This window comes from Cynocephalus volans, chromosome 16, assembly GCF_027409185.1.
Source record: "Cynocephalus volans isolate mCynVol1 chromosome 16, mCynVol1.pri, whole genome shotgun sequence".
Lineage (NCBI taxonomy): Eukaryota > Metazoa > Chordata > Mammalia > Dermoptera > Cynocephalidae > Cynocephalus > Cynocephalus volans.
Window position 1 is genome coordinate 3,352,476 of NC_084475.1, and position 21,372 is coordinate 3,373,847.

At 41.3% G+C, this 21,372-nt stretch overlaps 2 protein-coding genes across 8 annotated transcripts in view; one reads left to right on the top strand and one right to left on the bottom strand.

The window, feature by feature from the left end:
• Positions 1-1,680: 1,680 nt before the first annotated feature.
• Positions 1,681-7,035, top strand: C16H17orf58 (chromosome 16 C17orf58 homolog). 2 transcript variants are annotated; one of them, XM_063081281.1, is made up of 4 exons: positions 1,681-1,756; positions 4,552-5,067; positions 5,169-5,363; positions 6,121-7,035. In XM_063081281.1, the coding sequence occupies exons 1-4, from the start codon at positions 1,681-1,683 to the stop codon at positions 6,309-6,311; spliced, it is 978 nt and encodes a 325-aa protein (XP_062937351.1). In that variant the 3' UTR covers positions 6,312-7,035. The 2 variants fall into 2 exon arrangements, with proteins under 2 accessions (XP_062937351.1, XP_062937349.1); XM_063081279.1 differs by having other exon boundaries at positions 5,172-5,363.
• Positions 7,036-10,213: 3,178 nt separating this feature from the next.
• Positions 10,214-21,372, bottom strand: part of BPTF (bromodomain PHD finger transcription factor) — a 137,274-nt gene continuing 126,115 nt past the window's right edge. For 4 of the 6 annotated variants that reach the window (XM_063080312.1, XM_063080314.1, XM_063080311.1 and 1 more), the window contains 2 exons: positions 16,621-16,807; positions 10,236-11,697 (listed from right to left, as the gene is read on the bottom strand). In XM_063080312.1, the coding sequence (XP_062936382.1) occupies positions 11,661-11,697; positions 16,621-16,807 (224 nt within the window). In that variant the 3' untranslated portion in view covers positions 10,236-11,660. Of the gene's footprint in view, positions 12,477-16,620; positions 16,808-21,372 lie in introns of all 6 variants that reach the window. The other 2 variants (XM_063080310.1, XM_063080313.1) reach the window with 2 other exon arrangements.

A 21,372-nucleotide genomic window follows, 5' to 3' on the forward strand; every position in this document is an offset into this window, starting at 1 on the left:
AGACAGCCAGCCTTTCTCTAGACGAACCTATTGACCACACTGTATCCCCCAAACGACAACTCATTTAGGAGCCTGCCCTACAGATGCCTGCCTGACATTCTCCTCTTTGGATGCCCCCAGCAGCCGGGAGCTCATTGCCACAACTCCTCAAAGCGGTCTGCTTTCTTGGAAGTCTTGGTTGTAAGAATTTTTTTTTTTTTTTTTAAAGATGACCAGTAAAGGGGATCTCAACCCTTGGCTTGGTGTTGTCAGCACCACGCTCAGCCAGTGAGCGAACCGGCCATCCCTATATGGGATCCGAACCCGTGGCCTTGGTGTTATCAGCACCGCACTCTCCTGAGTGAGCCACGGGCCGGCCCCTAGAATATTTTTTTCTTAAGTTGAAATTAAACTGGTCGCTTCATAACTCCTGCCCACTGGTACTTTCACATTATACAACAAATGTTTTTGGGTACCTAGGGTGTCCATCCTCAGCTCCTCCAAAGCACTTGAACATGACGGAGTCCAGCCCTCTCCCATCCTATTGTTCTCCTTTTAGCTTTCCAGTGTCTTTTTAAAAACATGATCCCCCCCAGAATCTGGTCAGTCCACCAGCACTGTTATTTTTGAGACATAAAATATCAGCACAGCAAAAGTTTGTTGTTTCTTGCAGCAGCCACATCTCTCCGTTGGCTCGTATGCTTCAAACCAAACTCCATCTCAATGTGTTTCTCTTTCCTTTTGGATTTGAAGCTGTTGAAAAGGGGTACACATCACTAAGGTTGTGCACTCACCCTGGTAAATGTATTTCCCCCTTTGGTGAATGCCGTTTCTGTTCAATCCAAGGGAAAGTGTCCTTAGCGCAGGACCAAATACTGTGCCATGTCAAGAATTCAGATCTAAGCAGTGAATGAGTTTACTTTTCTTAGGGGGGGGGGGGAAGGTCTACATTTTTCAAGATGAGCCATCAGTACAGACTTGAGAAGGTGTTTTATTCATCTCTGTCCCCTGCCACCTAGCAGGTAAAAGGCAATCAGCATGGACTGGTCAATGAGAGAGAGAGAGAGAGAGAGAGAGAGACAGACAGACAGACAGACAGACAAAGTATTTTGCCAAAGGCTCCCCCCCCCACCCCTTTCTGGTTCTAGAATATAAATACTGCATACACAGTCAGATAGTTTTAGCAAACCAGGAGATAGTGACTTGGTTTCCTTAGAAATTGCCTAACATTCTGGGATGCACCGTCATCTGGAATCTTCTTCCACAAGCCCAAGCTGTCTTGAGCACTAATTTTCCTACTCGCTATTGCCCCTGTCCCCAGCCTGTCCCTCGGCCCCTCCGCACTCGGTTTCCCTCCACTCGTCACCGCAGCCTCTGCCCCGCCAACACCTGCCCGCAAACCCGCGCAGGTCGAGAGCGGAGGGTGTGATGTTGCACTTGCTCACGGATCACGGGACGGACAGACGCTCCCGGGGACAACTTTGCGAGGCCACGTGCTCGTGCCCCTTAGGAAGAGGGAGAAATTGCAAACCTGCAGCTCGGTTTTGTTCCAATGGTCTGTTCGGCGAGTGATTCCCGTTTCCCCAAAGGCTGCCCCTCATTAGCATGAGCGGGTGGGGGTGGGGTGTGGAGAAGGGGTGCGGGGAGAGCGCAGGCTGAGCCCAGGCTGAGTTTGAGAGCCTGGGAACGCCGTCTACCAAAATGACAGCTAGAGCCTTCTGGCTTCTCTGTTTGATCGTCGGGTCGTCCCCCGAAGCCCCAGTGGCGGAGAGAAAAGGTAAGACCGAGAAATGCAGAGCCCTGGGAGAGGAGCTGGGATCTGGGGGGACGCAGAGAGGGCGCGATGCAGGAACGAGGAAGGCTCAGAGCCCGCAAGAGAGGAGCCGCCCGGGTCTGCGTCCGTGTTAGAAAGGAGCGGGCTGCGTCCCCAAGACTCTGTCCCTTGGCAGCCTTTTCGGAAAGAAGCCAGTTCAGCTACTGAAATGATTCGGAGCGAGCGAGCCGGGCAGGCTGGAGAAAACTTTGCATGTTAATCAGTCGCTCCATCAGAGGAGGGAAAGTGTCAAAAGGGGTCGTGGCGCGCCTTTCGGGAGCCGTGCCCGGGCCGGGCTCGCAGGACGCAGCGGGCGGCGGGCGCCCGGGGTGACCGGGAGCCAAAACCCACAGCCCCGGGCACCACTGCCCTCTCCTGCAGCCCCAGCGAGCAGCCTCGGGACACCTGAGCCAGGGTCTGTTTTACAGCACACACATGCACACGCACACATACACATATGCACACACACACACACACACATATGCACACACACACCCACATATGCACACACACATCCACACATGCACACACACGCACACACGCGCGCACACGCACACACACATGCACACGCACACACGCACAGGCACACACACGCACACACGCGCGCACACGCACACACACGCACACACACACATACACATATGCACACACGCACACGCACACATGCGCACACGCACACATGCACACACGCACAGGCACACACGCACACACACACGCACACGCACACGCACGCACACGCGCACACGCACGCACACGCACACACGCGCGCACACGCGCACAGGCACACACGCACAGGCACACACGCGCACACGCACACACACTTGCACACAGTTCTTGCATGAAATAAAGTCAGTGAGGGAATGAACACATAAGGCGTTCTCTGGGGAATCGTGTTTTTGTTCTGCTTTTATTTGGACGTTCCTTTCGCCTGGCTATCTCTGGGAAAAATAGCTTCCGTACCTCACAGGGCAATTTACTTTGGGTTATTTTTCCACATGGAAATTGAATGACTTCAGTGGCATTTAACCCAAATATCAGGCAATCTTTCCCATGACAACAGATGGTGATATCAATGGGGAAGCAGTTTCGAGGTCAACAGTTGACTGTCAGGAATTGGATGTCCACCAGAACTTTGTTCAGCTGTGTGTGGTACGACCGTTTAACATACTGAGTCAGAATCGACCTCTTTGTAAAAACATGAACTATAACCAGCTAGGATTGCTGGGGAAAGCTGATTTTAAAGGAGATTATCAATCTGGCAAGATAAATCACTTTAAATGAAGTGTTGCCAGAGCTGCAAACGGGCAGACTAAGCTCCTCAAATGTTCTCGAGCTCCTGTGCCTGTTTGGAGGGCACTGGGACCCAGGCAAACGGGGAGATGATATTGTGTAACCGGGCTCATGGAAAGGTGCCCAGCTTCCAAGCTGGCTGAAGTTTGCCCACCAACCTGTCTGCAGAGCCGGGGAAAATCAATACTAATTTAAAAAATTTGTTTTCATGCCATACCATTTAGGAGTTTTTTCTCCACGATCTAAAAGGGGGGGGGACGTCCGCGATGTGTAGGGGGGACGTCCGCGATGTGTGCTTTGACACTCAACCAGGGGCCTCTGCGTCCCAGCCAAGCTTCTAAAACCTTTCTTAGCTGTAGTTTACCAGTAAGTGGTGTCCAAGAAGCCAGATAAAAATCCACTCAAATGCTCGACTCTGCAGAGACTAAGATGACAGTGTAAACACGGATGGGAAAACCAAATAGTTCTGTTGTCAGGGGCGCCTAAACAATTAGGAGAACCTGTAATAGGAGACCTGTCCCCCAGGGGTTGGCCCGTGGTACTTTCTCAACAAACTGTAAATAGCAAAAGGGCGGATGTTTACACACACACAGACAGACACACAGACACACACACAGACACACACAGACAGACACACAGAGACAGACACACAGAGACACACACAGACACACACACAGACACAGACACACACACACACACACAGAGACACACAGACACAGACACACAGACAGACACACAGACACAGACACACACACACAGACACACACACAGACACACACAGAGACACAGACACACAGAGACAGAGACACAGACACACAGACACACAGAGACACACACACACAGAGACACACACACACGTTAAAGGAAGGGCAAGAAGAGTTAACTAGTGTTGTCAGAAATGTTTAATCCTAGAATAAATAGGAGGCTGTAATTTTAAAAGCTATAGATTTGAAAAGGTTCCTTACCTACGGGGAATAACTGCAATTTGTGGCAACGGGCACGCTGATGGTATGGATCTGACCATGACATCTTGGGCACAGGAGGGTCAGCTTTGTACCCATGAATATGCATAATCAATAAAAAAAAAAAAAAGGCACCTTTACAAAATACAACGTTCCCATCGGACCTCTGACTGCGCGTGTGCTGCGCGGTGCTCGTGGTTGGCGCCATTCTCAGAGGGCGAGACCGTCCTCGCCTCTTTCCCGCGGGGCTGGGACGCGAGGCCCAGGAGGCTTCCCTCCCCTTCCCCCAGGGGCGGCCTCTGTCGGCTTCCAGGTCTCCCCGCTGCCCCATCTCTCCTCTCGCAGGTGCCTGCTCGGTGCCCGCGTCCCCCGAATCCGCTCCCTGCACAGCCCTTTCTCTCGCCCCCTGCCGGGCTCCCTGCCCCGCGCTGCCGGCCTCCTCGGCCTCCCGCTCACAGCTGCGCCTCCCCTGCCGGCCTCCCCGGCTCCCCTCTGCTCTTCCCACAGCCTCGCCGCCGCACAACACAAAGGCCGACCCCAGCGGCGGCCCGAGCGCGGAGGAGACACCGGGGCCCCGGGAGCAGCCGGTGCCCGAGGCCGCCCCCCGCGCCTGGCCCGACCCGCGGCGCAGGAAGCCCCCGCCGCCCGCCGAGAACCGGGCCGGCTTCCGGGAGGCCGCGCGCGTGCCCGCCGGGCCCCCGGGCCCGCGCCTCGCGCAGGCCGAGAACCGCGCGTCCCCGCGCCGCGTGCTCGCGCCGGAGGACGCTCCGCGGCGCGCGCGCGCCCGGGCCCCGCGCTTCCCGGCCGCGCCGTCGCCCGCGCGCGCCGCCGAGGCCCCCTCCGACCCCGCCCATCCCAACCGGCCGCGCGCCGCCGCGCCGCCCCCGGGACCCGCGCCCGCGCCGCCGCCGCCGCCGCGCCTCAGCCCGCCGCGGAGGGACGCGGAGCCCGGCGCCGAGCCCTGCGCGCGCGCCTGCAGGGCGGACCTGGACGAGCGCGAGTCGTTCTGCGCCAGCGAGTTCGGTGAGCCGGTCCCGCTGCTCCTCCCGGGCCCAGGGCGCCGCCGCCCGGGGAGTGAGAGAGCACCTCCGTGTAACGCTTTTCTCCCAACTCTCTTTTGAAAGCAGCAGTGAATGGAATCGTGCATGACGTGGACGTGCTCGGCACAGGGATCCGGCTGGTGACGCTGCTGGTGGACCGGGACGGGCTGTACAAGATGAACCGCCTGTACATCACTCCGGACGGGTTTTTCTTCCGAGTCCACCTGTTAGCCCTAGACTCCTCCAGTTGCAATAAGCCATGCCCAGAGTTTAAACTTGGTATTGAAATTGACCTGAATGACCGCTCCATATATGTACTTTATACCACCATTTGTCACTAGGATGTCACTAGGTTGGTCACCCCAAGACCTTTTGTGGGGCGGTATTGAAATATGAATAGGACTTAGACGACAGGTATTATTTCGGCCACACTGTGATTTGAGCACTATCAGCACTTTCCCCCACCCCCACCCCCCAAAGGTGAGAACAGCACGGATTGGCACAAAGCAGGTCCTCAGATGTATGTTAACAAATGGAGCGAATGAGGACACGTGCCAGAAGGGATGAATAAGGGGCTCTGTACGGAAGTGAGTTTAGAAAGGTTTTTATTGGGGGGGAGGGGAGGGCGGGGAATGCACCCTCCCATGTCTCTCTAGAGATGTGCTCTGGAAAACCCTCCTGATACATTGTGACTAGGCTCTCTGTTCTGTTATGTTGGCTATTTACAGGTTATTTGGTTATTTTATACTTTTCACTTTTTTTTTGGTGCCTGGTCTGTACGGGGATCCGAACCCTTGCCCTTGGTGTTATAACATCGCACTCTAACCCACTGAGCTAACCAGCCAGCCCATTAGGTTATCTTCTAAAAGTCACTAGACTGTTTGCACCTGTTGCCTGTGGGTTAAATGCTGGCGTGCCAACATGTGCAGCAACAGATTCAAGCTTAGGCATTTCTTAAAGGGCTCACGTGTTCTTACTCATTGTTTAATGACATTTAAAATACACTATTAACTTATATTTTGGTTATTTTGTTCAGGCAGCAGGTATATTGTGATGGGCCACATCTACCATAAGAGACGGCAGCTCCCCACAGCTCTGCTCCAGGTCCTGAGAGGGCGCCTCCGTCCAGGAGATGGACTGCTTAGGAGCAGCAGCAGCTACGTGAAAAGGTTTAACCGAAAGAGGGATGGGCAAGTTCAAGGTGCAATTCACACCCAATGCATTTGAAACACACCATCCTGGCATTTCTGGATTACAAGAGACTTGAATTCAGCAACAAGACATAAAACATCTGTCTTCGTGTAATGGGGTCTTCCTTTTCAATAGGGCCCACCACAACTTTATGAATGACTTGCATTGTTCCATCTCTAACCTTGAAGTTGTCACTTTCTTATTTACAAAATTCTTATGAAATGGTATGCTCCTGAGCTCAGCAGCAAAGTTATTCAGTGATAGTGTCAGACAGGGATTCACACAGCTTAGATAATTGACCTGTCCAGTTAACAGATCACTGCTTCATGTTACATTTTAAAATTATTTTAATACATTTTTCAGTAGAAATAGTTCACAAAAAACATTTATTGAATTTAAATATACAACCTTGAATACTTTATATCATGTATCAAACCAAATTTTATACTCAAACCATCATATTTTAAATTCTGTACATAACAGTAAGCACATTAGCCAAGACATTTATGTATGAAATGTCCTTTAAATCAGAGCCCAGGACAAGTATTAAAATTTTACATTTAGAGAATACTAAAGGGCTTAATTCGAGCAAAATATTATTCAAAACAAGTGTTTCTGATGTACCAAAATGTAAGATATAGTTTATTTTCATGCTTCCCTGCTCCTAATAACTTATGTTTTCTGAACTGGCAGCTATACTAATACTAATGCTAAACATATTCTGAGTGTATCTGATGTCATTTTTCTGTTAAGACCAAGTATCACGTTTGTGTTTGTAAAGCAGTAAATCTTGCCTTGAAATCAGATCTTGGATGCACCTGGTTTTTTAACCTCACTGAGCCCAAAGGTTTGAGAAAAAGTGCCAGTCACAAAAAAGCTGAATTTTTAGATGTCAAAAGGCTAAGTGGTGATCTTGGGTGACACGGTGGGGAATATTACAGAATGGCCAAGTGGACGTATTATTGGTTGGAGGGTCAGATGTTAAAGCATAAAAAGAAGAGTTAAAAATAGCTCTGGTTTAAAAAAGAGAAAATCACTTCCACATAAACCTGAGGGCTAAGATTAGGGTTTGATTTATACTAATTTGATAATACTGTTTCTGAGAAATTTTGGAGACACATAAAAAGTTCCAGAGCCATGTGATGTGATACTGGGAGGTTACATAGTTAATTATACCTGGTAAACACATGTGGGCTGGTATTTTAGAAACTGCCTGGGTAAAAGTTAAGGTCATCATTCAAGAGCAGGTTTGCAAGGAAAGACTAGTGACTAGGCTTAAATGAAATAGAACAGCAGTGGACATGGGAATGAGCGCAGGAAGCAGTAAAGAACAGACTCTAATTCCAGGTTAGGAAAAAAAGGTTAAAAAGAATCACTGTTTCAATATTCAGTCAGTACTTGGGTAAAATCTTCAATTTTCTGGAAAATTTTAATGAGCAAATTCATTGTAGTATCTAATCCTTTTGTCTTATTGATTTTTTTTTTTCTTAGCACATGGGTTTGTGCTCTAAAAGCCCCTTTGTGCCTATGTGCACACGTAATAGTCCCTCATCAAGAAAATACTCAGTTGTCTTCAAGAGTAATTCAATAGCATCCCTCCTTCAAATTAAGCTGGTACTTTAGAATTCGAGGGGAAAAAAAAGTACTTGTTTTTCTTTTGGTAGAGAAAGGTCTATAAAACAAACCCTTTTTTTTTTTTTTTTTGTATTAGCTTTTTAATACTGCCTTTTTTTTTTTTTTTTGTCTTTTTGTGACCGGTAAGGGGATCGCAACCCTTGGCTTGGTGTCGCCCGAACCGGGCTCAGCCAGTGAGTGCACCGGCCATCCCTATATAGGATCCGAACCCGCGGCGGGAGCGCCGCTGCGCCCCCAAGCGCTGCACTCTCCTGAGTGCGCCACGGGGCAGGCCCTAATACTGCCTTTTGAAGGTATCATTTGGCACTATTTATTTATAGTTCTTTTGAAATCATTTTTAGGGTTAACCAAGCATACAGATGCAAGCACTTAAAAACTGACCTGCTGCCTACAGTGCGTCACCTCAATTTCAGGATATATCTGAGCAAGCAACAAATAAACTAAAGCAGGGCTTTATCATTTTTAAAAATATAGCTTATTTCCTTAGTTGAATTTGGTCCAAATTGGGTCAGTAGTGGTGTGATCTTCTGACACATGTCTTTTCAGTATCTCATTCTAAGTATCTAGAAGTATCTCAGAATATTTCAAATTATTCAAAATAGTTTGCACCTGGCTCTGCCCCACCCACCCAAAGCCATTACTTTGCCAAGAGATACCACCATTCTCATTTTAAGGATGAAGAAATCTAAGACTCCTGGTAATAGCCTGAGTCATGAAAACAATAAATGCTGTAATAACCATGTAGCTCTGTCAAACTCATTCTGTACCGTGCAGTGATTTAACAGGCCACCAGGTAGGCTCCTTAATATCAAAAACACACACAGAAGCATGGAGTTTGCCTTATAGAAATGAACAGAAATAGCGAAAGAACTTTTATTTGCTGATTCTAGGAAGGTAGATTACAAACAACGGCACATCTCAGTGTCTCTAAATAACACTCCAGGGCATGTGAAATATAAAAAGGTAATTAAGTGTTTTACTTTAGAAAACATCTCTGAAAATTCACAATTTTTTTAAAACCTACTTCAGGATATTAACTAAAATACAACTCCTGTAGAATTCGGATAGGAGAAAAAAGCCTTACCAATATTATGAAAATACTTTTTGTGATATGGTTTCAAGGATTGTGAACTTGGCAGACGAAGCATAACGAGCACTGAAAATCCTTTTAACCAAAGAAATTCACTGATGCAAATGAAGCATATTTACAGGCCCAAAGACTGGGGCAGAGACATCCTGACAGTATCACAAATGGATATTATACTACTTGGATTACCGAAAACGAAATAGCTATAATATGTCTATCTTACTAAATAGCAGGAGCTTGTCAAAGAATACTCCTAGAAAAGCAGCTTTTGAACCCCACGTTTTAGAAGAATGTTTCTCAAAAATTATTTTTGAAAGACTAAAGCTCTGTAGTTGATAAAACTATAAAATGTCTTTATGTATTTATATGGTGATATAAATTGCAAATGGTTTTCTACCATTAAATACACATTTAAAATTAACATCTTCCTGGTCCCAGGATTTCTACAAAATTTACCTTTTTTGAACAATTTGGCAATGCCAACAGCTACAGAAAATATATCAACCAACCACCCATTGTTTCGTTAGAAACTGCACCAAATCCAATGTCAAAAACATTACTTTATTTTTCTAGGATGAAATGTCCTATTACGTACAAAAGAATTGCTGTTTAGAATTTGCCACAATTTGTTAAAAACATAGCAATCTATTGCCTACAGGTAGGAAAGTTCTTGCCGCAACAAGTTTTAAATGATTAAGCCCATATATATTTATATATATATATATATATATATGAATAAATAGTACAGAAATACTGTGACATGATGAGATGCAGAATAGTTTTGTAATTCATTAAAATGGAGAATTCTTGCATCAGCACAGTGCATACAATATGTAACATTTTTAAAAAGTAAAAGAAGGACAAAATAACCTATATTTAACTACTTCCACCTTAATATTTTAAGCAAAAACATTGTTTCCATGTCTTCATATTGAGCAATTAGCCTCTTTAGTTTGTAAGCATAGGTTTAAGTGACAACTTATGTACAAAAAGGAATGGGCTTCATTAGACAAAACTAACCCAGAATAACTTGTACAACCTGAGCCTGTAATAAGAAAGAACTGGGAACAGTAGCAATGTCTTTCTTTTAGGAAACTAAGTCTGGGAAAGATTTTGCATAGCAGGGCAACATCAAACAGAAGGAAACTGTTAAAAAAAAAACAATTAGGTAAATTCCTGAACTTGGTAGGACAAAGCTAATGTGAATTAGTGCAAAATCTAGTAAAATTTTTGCAAAGCTGCATAATCCAACTATGGCAGATTTTATAGAAGCTATTATTACAGTGCAGTGATACAATGTGTAAGGTTAGAACACTAAAAGGGAAAACATGCAAAATACACCATCCTCTGTTGTTTCCATTTTTTCCATTTTCTTCCTACTGCTACACTACTCTGCCTTATGTGGAAAAAACAAACACACATACCCAACCAACAAACAAAAAATACAAAGAGAATGAGGTCATCTAAAAAATGCCCTTCATAAAATGTTAGTAGCTGTCTGTGATTGGTATAATGGAACGCACAGATGCAGGCAACATGTATTTTGTCACATTTACCTTTCTCATTAGTATGATCACAACTGATGCAACAGGATCAGCAGCCCTGAAGTTCTGCTCTGGCGTGACGACAATGGACTGGGAATTATGAAATGAAGGGCCACTACTGTCCTGGAGAAACCCAGGCACGAGCAGGTTATTCTGCCTTTGCAGCCCTCCCTCCCCCCCATGAAGGCTTACAGATAATCATTAGCGCACATTCAAAGACACCTCCATCTGTGGGAGAAAAATTATCTCCATTTATTTTGTTTCATATACATCCATAGTTGAATTTTAATACAAAAAGAAAAAATTAGAATCTGACAAATGTTTACAAACAAGATACCTTCAAATAGATTTTACTCATTTTAGCCTGGTGCAGAGTAAATGACAAATTGTACTGTTATATTCAAGGCAACAGAGTCTGTAGTCCAGGACCACTTAGCCCAACCTTTATGCAAGCTTAATTTTTATCTACCATGAACAATAAACTCATTGTTGATTCCCAGTTGTGTGTGTGTTTGTGTGTGTGTGTGCACATGTGTACATAGCAGCTCCTTTCATAGAAAGAAAAGACATCTAGAGGTTGTCTTGTACTTTTACCTACAGGAATCATGATAAGATACAGGATGGATTACATGTAACCGGGGCTGGATTTTATAAGAAAAAATAATTAGCTGACAAATGAGGGCAGCAATAAAAAAGCGTCTTTTTTGCAACAATAAATAAATACAGTCAAAAGTTTTCTGTGAGACTCTAAACCAGCTTCTTCACTGAAGAGCAGACGTGGCATTTCCATGGAGTTATGCTTGACCCCATAGTATCTTTTTTTTTCTTGCTTTCTTTTTCTTTTTTTTTTTTTTTTCAATAAACAAAGTTTTCCCGCTTCTGCCACAATAGTAAAACCATTTGATCTTGACAAGATAATGGTGTCGTTGACTTTGCTTTTCTCTTGTCCGTTGGACAAAATTGGCCAAGAATATAATTGGACTGTTATGACCAATAAAAACGAAGTTTAGGTCAAGTCTTGTCAGGACAGCCTGACTAAAAACATCTGGCTCCTTAATTTAAAATAGTTCAGACAACCAGATTCTTGCTGTGTTTTATGTTAGGTTAACACGCTGAGCTTTAAGAAGCTGTAGACTGCAGTTTGTTGTTATGAGACCTACAGAATACAGAAAAAAGGGAACAATTAAGCACCCTTCATTTTTGAAAACAATGATGCTTTATGTGGATGCCAAGGGCAGTCAGTCTGGGGGAAGCAGCCATGTTCTTTCATGCACCCTTGGCAAGCAAATATAAGAGAACAATTAAGAAATTTTTAACCTATAATATTAAAACTTTTCACTGTACACTAAACATGATAGCTCACTGGAAAAAGCTAATATTTTAAAAAAATATATATTTGTCTAATAAAGATTATACTTTTAGCCAACAGGACAAACATTTACAGAAGCATTATCACTGTGGTAAAAAAAAAAACGTGTGTGTGTGTGTGTGTGTGTGTGTGTTTATTTACATTGATTTGGGGAATATAAAGAGGAAAATTGTGTTAAAAGAAAAAAAATAGCAATATTAAAATCACATTTTTTTCTATTAAAGTCCAGAAAGTCTCCCTTCTAGTTTCACAGTTTTATTCATAACTTTCTTTAGTAAACCAAATGACTGTACAGTTCCCAGGACTAAGTCAAAATACTTTATATTGCAAAAGCAGATAAATACAGTATTCCAAAAGTTTACAATTTTTAAATACATTGTTCAACATGGCTGCGAGAATAAACTGTTTACCATTATACATATTATTTTAACATTAAAAAATTATATTAACTAATCTGAATTTGGGGGGGGCAATTTTGAATTAGGTAATCACGTGGTACAATAAAACAGTGACCCCAACATCCAGTTCTGATTCCAGTTAAAAATTCAGACTAAAGATATCACAATCTGTAAGAAAAGAAAGAACATGGATGGTATAAATGATGAATTATAACAAAGTGCAGTAATGAAAATAATGTTTAAACAATGCAGAAGATCATAAATTAAAAATAGGGAGATATGGCAAAGAAAATACTCGAAATCAATAAATCAAGTTTCAATCACCGGCTACTTATATGTTGTATTCTGCCTTAAACCTGGAAATCAACAGAAATTCCCTAAAAAGGCAACAGTGAGTTGCCTTTATACACCTCTTCATATTGCAATTTATTTATTTAAGCAGAATTGAGCAAACTTCTCAATTCAGCTATGTTCTTTAATGAAAATTATGTAACCTTCAGTATATAAAAAGCTACATAAAATAACCAGGTGGGCACCTTTACAGCACAGACCCTCCTTTTTTCCTTTCCCAGGAACATGAGGTGCTTTCCTCTTCCTCATCAGCAGCTGCTACCACTCATCCTTGGGGCTCTGCTTGCAAGCCTGGCAACACTGCTACCTCCCAGTTACTGTCAAAGGCCTTTCCAGTTTAAAACAAGCAATTTTAGATATTTAACTGGAGGAAAAAATGCACGATGTACAGATCAGAAAGAACAGAGAGGCTTGTATGAAGAAGTTGTACTCCTTTGTCCTACCTCTACTCCACCTGAAGTCCAGGCTCCCTAGGATCAATCACTTTCACCTCTCAGTTCTTTGGAATAGATTTTTTAAAATACTATTTCCTATTTTACCAAATTAATTTTGTTTACACCCTGCTATGACAAATGAGAACTGAGCCCACTTAACCATTTCCCCACCTCCCTCTTTGAGTCTAAGTTTTATTTCCCTATAGTTTAAAATTATATATTTCCATGCTTTGTCTATAGGCTGATTCTAAAAGTTGGAAATCAATGTAGTATTAACATTATTATGGGGCTGGCTAGTTAGCTCAGTTGGTTAGAGCACGATGTTATAATACTAAGGTCAAGGTTTCGATCCACAAACCAGCCAGCCGCAAAACAAGAACAAAACAGAAACAAAAAACAAAACCCAAAATATTACTATGACTATATAAATATTTTTCTCTGTAGCACCTAGTCCTCTGCTAAGAGGGCATTCTTATACAGCTTCCTGTTTTTCATGGAGTTTCTAATTGTCTTTCATTTTTATCTCTTACATTCTTTGGCTTAAATCATAGCCTCATGTTTTTCTATCTTAAACAAATTATCTAATGTATGAATCATTTTCTTTCCCCCAGGAACCTCCCTCATGGGAGAGCTCCATTCTCCTGTTCCAATGTAGACGGCTTGCTGCATAGGCCTACTGTACAAATGCTACCCTGGTTCACAGTAATTCTCATTGCTTTCTTGAACCTCCTGTTTCCTGGACCCAAGGTCTTTTTTGCTTAATTTGCATCCTTATTTTTGCTAGCACACATCTTAAAGTAACTTGCCAAGAAAGGATGCCCTTTCTAAGTCCGTACATGACTGAAAATGTATTTATTCTGCCTCTACACTTGATTGTCTGGCTGGACATCAAGGCTGAAATCATTTTTCCTCAAACTTTTGGTTTTATTCTTCCATAATCTTCTAGCATTCCATGTTGCAATAGAAAAGTCTGATACCAGTCTAATTCTTATTATTTTACAGATTGTTTTATCCTCAAAAGAGGATAAAAGCTCTCACAGAACTTCTTATTTCTGGCATTTGGACATTTTACAGTGATATATATGAGGATGGATATATTTCCATACCTGGTTTATTATGTTTGTTTATTAACTGCTCTCCCTACCCTCCCGGTCCTCCACATAGGCTCCACACACAGCAGGGGCTTTACTGCTAAATTCCCAATGTCAAACAGCAGGCTCTCAATAGCCATTTGCTGAATCAATGAATTTGTTCTGTTTGGACTTAAAGTCTTGTGCCTTTCATCAGCTCAGGGAATTTTTCTTATATTATTCTGACAATTTCCTCTCCTCTGTCTTCTCTGTTTTTTCTTTATGGAATTTCCATTAAGTGAATATTGGATACTCTATAATGTATTTTTTCTTTCATATTTTTCATCTCCTTGTCTTTTTGTTCTTTATATGGAGAGTTTCTTGATTTTAACTTTTACTGCTTGCAACAAGTTCATGTTTTTTCCAATCACTTTCTTGTTCTCAGATTGTTCTTTACTCCTAATATCCTGTTCACTATTTTATAGATGGAATGTCTTCTAAAATTTCTCTGAGGACATGATTAAGAGATTTGTTTTGTTTTTTAAAAAGTTCTCTTTTCTCTGGAATCTATTTTTCTACTACATCTTGATTTTTCTCTTTCACACTGCAGGCTTTCCTTACATGTCTGGCCATCCCTAGGTGTCTGTAAATACTTCAGAACGGTCAGTTAATGGACTGCATATGTGCCTGGAGGGCCTTGTGCATGGGGCTTAACCACTGGCAAGTTTTGCTTTAGATAAGAAACAAGGGATTCTCAGCGTCAATACTATTACCATTTTGGGGTTGGATCATTCTTTGCGGTGGGCAACTGTCCTGTGCATTGCAGGGTGTTTAGCAATATCTCTAGCCTCTACCTATTAGGTGCCGGCACCACCTCCAAACCCATATACATAGATCTTTAGTTAATCCCTCTTTTCCTTTTTTTTTTTTTTTTTTTTGTGTTTTATTATATTTTGCAATCTCCGTGTTTGGATGATGCTCTCTGGGGTTCTACTAGTCAGTGAGCAAGCTGTCACTTTTGCTGAAGAGTCCTCTAGGAGGATTCTGCACTATAGTTTACCTGGCTTCATGACTCAATCCTCTTCTATCTGCTTCCTATATTCCAGAATTTATATTCTGGAGATTGCTGAAATCTCATCAACTAGCTGGCTTCTATCATATTCTTTTCACTACTGTGAGTTTATCTCTTTTTATTCCTTTATTATTTTATTGTTATTTTCCAGAGGACCCTGTCATATGAAGTCCCCTTACATATTAAGTTTACTGCTAATGGGTTAACAGACAGAGGATAGTAAAAATGGGAACGTTTTAGAGATTTTGTATAGTCTCTTGGTTCTTGGTCTATAGCCTTCCTGCCTACTGCTCTTCCTTGCCTATAGCTTTTGATTCTTTTGCTGATAGGGTAATTGGATACTCCAGCTGGGCTTGTCCTTCACTTTTATTTTACGTAAAACAGACTCTAAAATACTTGGTAACCATCTACCTTGCTACAGGAAAAGAAGAGAGACAGAACACCCCGTACATTTTCCTCGAGGAAAATTACTAAGTAGAGTGTTGATTCTTACACTATGGTATGCAGAGTCCCTTAGAAGTTCCTTAGGAGTCCATTAGAGAATATACAGATGCCCAGGCCCCAACCCAGCAAGGTCTACCCAATCTGAATATCTGGGGTAGTCGAGTTTGAGGGCTGGTGGATGAGGGACTGTGAATAACGAATCTCAAGAGCTACAGAGTGGTGGCAGCTACAATTGGAAAGGGAAATCCATCCTTTAAAAGCTCTCTTCTGTTTTCTCTGGAATCTATTTTTCTGCTATACGTTTTGGAAGGAAGAAAATCATGAGCCTAAGAAGGGAGCTGAGGTTCAGAAACAGAAGGGCATGAAGGTAACCCAACTTCATGAAAAGTTGCTCAATGTGTTTATGTTACTAGAGGTTCAGAGAAAAGGTTTGTAGACTTAAAGTCTAGCTTTGCTCATAGAAAAAATATCCGGAAAAATAAAACATTTTATGACTTCGAAGATATAGCAAACAAATTGAGGAGATAGTGCTTAAACCCTCCATCCTATAGCCTCAATCTACCCTATAGAACAGTGATTTTTACATTTCTTTATCTCCTAATTAGGATGTAAACTCAAGGGGAAAAAGCTCTTACTACCTTTTACATGCCCCATGGTATTTACGATAGCATCCTGCATTCTGTAAGCATTCATTTGATAAATGTTTTTTGAATTTTAGAAAATAACTTTAAGTAGATCAAAAACCACTCCAGCAATTTCTTGTTACTGAGTCTGTCCACTTGTCCTTGGCAGTATACCATAATGCTACAGTCTCGGTTTTGTTTTTTTCTTTAGGATTTTTTATTTTAAGGTTCAAATTTATCATAAACTGCATTGGCTGATTCCTTAGATGGGACAGTATAAAGAGTTTGAGGAGGTGAACACGGAACACATATGCTTACCTGCTGGCCTTGAATCCTTTCAATTTCTGTACAAAGAATGATTCAAGAACTTCTGCACATTGGTAAAAAGGGGAGTCACTTGGATTGTAGTAACGACAATTATCAAAAATTTTGGTCATATCTGCCACAAATTCCGTCAGCTTTTCATAATGTCGCCTTTGTACTCTTTCTTCCATGGTGGCAAGGTCTTAAAAACACAAAATGTAAAACAATTTCAAAGTTTTAAGGTTTTTCCACTGTGAATATTCCCCATAGTTCTGACTTACGAGAATATCTATTTACTGCGTAAGCCGTCCAGGAACCAAGCTGGTTCACCACTGGAGGCTGTTTTGCAATCAATGCATGAAGAACACAGGAGGACTTTTCCAGTTTTGTTTTGAATGGGGTTCTAAAATATAAATCCTGGTTGCCATTAATTAGGTTCTTTTAACAACACAGAAACAGCTCTTCATTCAACTGGTTTGAGATAAAGGAAACCACACCAACATTATCTGTACACATCTATGTATAATAAATTTTCACAAACTAGTATAAATACAAAGAGAAGGAAGAAATCCAGAGTTAAGAACGAAATCTCTGAGGTAGTGGTTTTACGATTCTTGTATTGGACTTTAACAATATCATTTTCTTTCTTCATTTTTTTTTTTTTTTTTTTTTTTGTCGTTTTTTCGTGACCGGCACTCAGCCAGTGAGTGCACCGGTCAGTCCTATATAGGATCCGAACCCGCGGCGGGAGCGTCGCCGCGCTGCCAGCGCCGCACTCTCCCGAGTGCGCCACAGGCTCGGCCCTCTTTCTTCATTTTTATTGTTACTTTATACAAGCATACTTCAAAAAGTTCATGGAAAAATAGAATTAAAAGAGAATACAAAACCTTCCATGAACTTTTGCAAGTACCCTCATATTTGTGACAAGTGATACTAACCATTCATGGGGGTAATGATGTAAAGTGCCTAATTAAAATAAATGTAAGGAAAATATTAGCTGATGTGAATAAAAATATTAGTAATAGTAGAGGCAGTATGCAGAAATGGCCAAAATCATCAGGATGCAGGTGACAGTGTGAAATATATATTCCTGTTGTTTAGCTAATAAAATCCTTGAAATGTCTGGAATGATGTGTCTTTCGTATGACAATGAGATGACTGGTGACTGAGATTCCCTAGTTAACAGATTCCGGTTGGGGGCTGGTCACAGGCAAGATGAAGCCATGATTAGTGGGTTGGGACTTTCAGTTACACCCCCTAACCTCCAGGGAGGGGAGAGGGGCTGAAGGTTAAGGTAATCACCAATGGCCAATGGTTTAACCAGTCATGCCTATGTAATAAAGTTTCCATAAAAACCCAAAAGGACTGGTTTCTAGGATCTTCCACTCAGCTAACATGTGGAGGTGCCTGGAGGGTGATGTACCTGTACAGGGCATGGAAGTTCTAAGCCCTTTCCCAAATAACCTCACCCTATCCATCACTTCGTATCTGGTGTTCATTAGTAGCCTTTGGAATATCCTTTATAATAAACCTGTAAATGTGTTTTCCCGAGTTCTGTTAGCCGCTCAAGCAAATTAACTGAAGCCACGTAGGGGGGCTGTGGGAATGCTGATTTATAGCCAGTTGGTCAGAAGCACAGGTAAAACAATTTGGGACTTGCAAATGGCCTTGGAAATGGGGGGCAGTGTTGTGGGACTGAGCCTTCAACCTGTGGGATCCGACACTATCTCCAGGTACAGGGTTGGAAATGAATTGAATTGCAGGACACGCAGCTGGTGTCTGCTGCAGAACTGATCGACTGGTTGTTGGTGTGGAGAAATCCCCACACTGTTCTTGGTGACCAGAGGTCACAGAAGTCTTCTGTATTGATTGTTGCAGTGTGAAAGCAGAAGAAATACAGGTTGTTTTTCCCTGGCAGTACAGGTAACTGCTGAATAAAATTAGCTCCTGAAGAATGCTGTGTTTGAAGAAAGTTCAGCACACAATTTTACAGAAAAATCTAGGAGAGTGAAAGGCCAGTGATCTCTAATCAATCTAGGACTGACGGAAAAGTAAACTGACAGTTCCAAATTAAAGATCAGTGATGATTTCTAAATTTCAAAAAATGATTCATCCAAAAAAAATAAAAGTTCAAAAATACCTAAGCAACTTTTGAAAAATAAAAGTAACGGGAGAGATTTAATCTGTCAGCCATTAAAAAGATATCATAAAGCTGATCATGAAAAGTGTGGCACCATGTAGGACTTACAAACACTGATGGAACGGAGGTCAAAACTGCAACAGACCGAACTGTATGCAGCATGTGAATCTCATCTATGTTTACAATGTCATTTCCAATCGGCAGGGGAAGGAAGGATTCACTAATTAATAGGATTGGGGCAACTGCCTACATATCTGAAGGAAAAACTCTATCTCCCACCATATGTCAAAATAATTCTAGATGGATTAACATTTAAGGGCAAAAATTAAAACCATAAAAAATACCAGAAGACCCAACAATGTAAATGTAAACACTGAAATGTACATATAAAAATGGTTGAAATAGCAAATTCTGTTATATCTTAGTATTTTAGTATGCACACACAAAAATTAGTCTTTGAAAGCTCCAGTTTCTGTGGACAGGGAAAAAACATGTAAACAAGAACTGTAAAAATGCACTAGGTTAACTAAATTCCCAACAAGACTCGGGCACATCTGTTCTGTACAGGTTCACGTAAGCTGTACAGGAAAAAATGAATGCTTAACACATTACACCAGGATATTATCATTTCATACTTATTTCGAGTTCTAGGTACTTAATGCTTGACTAAGTTTAATAAAATATGTGACCAGTAGTTGGACATTTTATGGTTCCAACTTAACTAGGTATCCCTTAAAAAAATTACTATAACATATAGGTATTTATACATCTTGGGGTAGAGAAAAAAACCACCATCATGACACCGAAGGCCAAATTCATAATAATAGATGTGAATCCAAAAAATGTTATAAGCTACTATATGCCAAAAAAAAAAAAAATCACTACAAAACTTCATCAGCCTATTAAAAAAGATTACCTCTAGGGGACAATATGGGAGTGGTGGTAAATTTTACATTTTATTCTCTATTTTCTGTCACATCTGCATTGGTACACCAAACGTATTATTTTTGAAATAAATATTTTCAAGGATAAAAAATATTTTCCTGAAAAGAGTGATAATATCCAATAGTTCTCAAGAGTGCAGAAAGACGTCTGCAGATACATACTATGAGTAGAAGAAACTGGTTGAAGTGTAATAAGAATATTTCTTAAAAGCCTAAAAAGTATATATACCTTGTAATCCAGAAATTCTAATTCTAGCAATTTTTCCTAAGAAAACAAACAAGTACAGGCAGAAACACGAACAAACATGTTCATTGACATGAGGTTTATATTAGCAAAAACTGCATACAGCTGAAAAATCTATTACTGAGGGGTGGTTAAATAAGTTATTTTAATTCCACACAATTAAAAAAGATGTAGGTCTATAACAAAGCTGATGTGAAAAAGGTACTGTTAAATTAACAAAGTATGTTATAAAACATGGTAATTCACATAAATCTATTTCTGCTTAAGAAAATAAAAGATAATACCTTATATCCCCAAAGGAAACTACTACTTCCAATTTAGTGCATATCATTCCAAACACTTTCTATGCATTTTAAAACACATTTATGTACTCTTAGAAAATATATAGTTATTTACTGCTGAAAACCTAGGTATTGTTCTGTAGTTTTCATTTCATTTTTTCAACATGTCTTTTCAAGATCTATATTATCTTTATGTACCTACATACATAAGATGATGTTTACCTTGATACAGACAGCAAAAACAGAAAGAAAACAGAAAAACAATCTAGTGCTTCAGGAAAAGTGTTTTGGTTAAACAAATAAAGCTTTTTTTCAATTAACAGACCATAAAAACCCATTAAAATCATGTTTTTGAAGATGACTGACACAGGAAAATGTTTGCATTCGCTCCATGATTTCAATTTAAACACACGTGCCTATAAGAACACACCACACATAATCGCTATCTCCTACACAGATGGCTTTCTGATTCAGTGAGGAAGAGATGAAAGGTAACTTTTATCTTGTTTTTTTCCTTACTTCCTAAATTTTCTATAATTAACTTGTATTATTTTTATCAGCAGAATTATTTTATTAATTTATTTTAATAAACAACATCAGGAACTTTCTCAAAGGAGACTACACAAATCTGAAATACAATGATTAACTCCTTCTATCTTCAACATCAGGAGAACGGAGGTCACAACTACTTATTTAGGTTTGTTTTTCAGGAATAGTTTTAACTAAGTTCTCATTATGTCCTCTCCATGTTTCCCCCTCTTTGAAGTTGCCATCAAACATAAACCCTTCCCATTTAGAAAGTGTTTAGCTGGCTTTTGAAACACAATTCTTTCATCCACTAACTTCATTCATTCTTTTATACAGCTGCATGATACTCTGCTCACATACTGGATTTAGCTACTCTTCTACTGATGGCTATTTCATTTCCAGTGTTTGCAATTATAAGCACTGCTGCAATGAACAACATACTGTTATACATGTAAATACTAAAAAATGAAATTGCTGAGTTCAAGGGTATGCTTTAATAGATACCCGAAATTTACTCTCCAAGTGACCATACCAATTTACACTCCCACCAGCCTTGCTCAAGATACCCTCATGATATATCACTTTTATGAGTGATAAAATATATGCTGAGACTTCTGAAAAAACTTCATA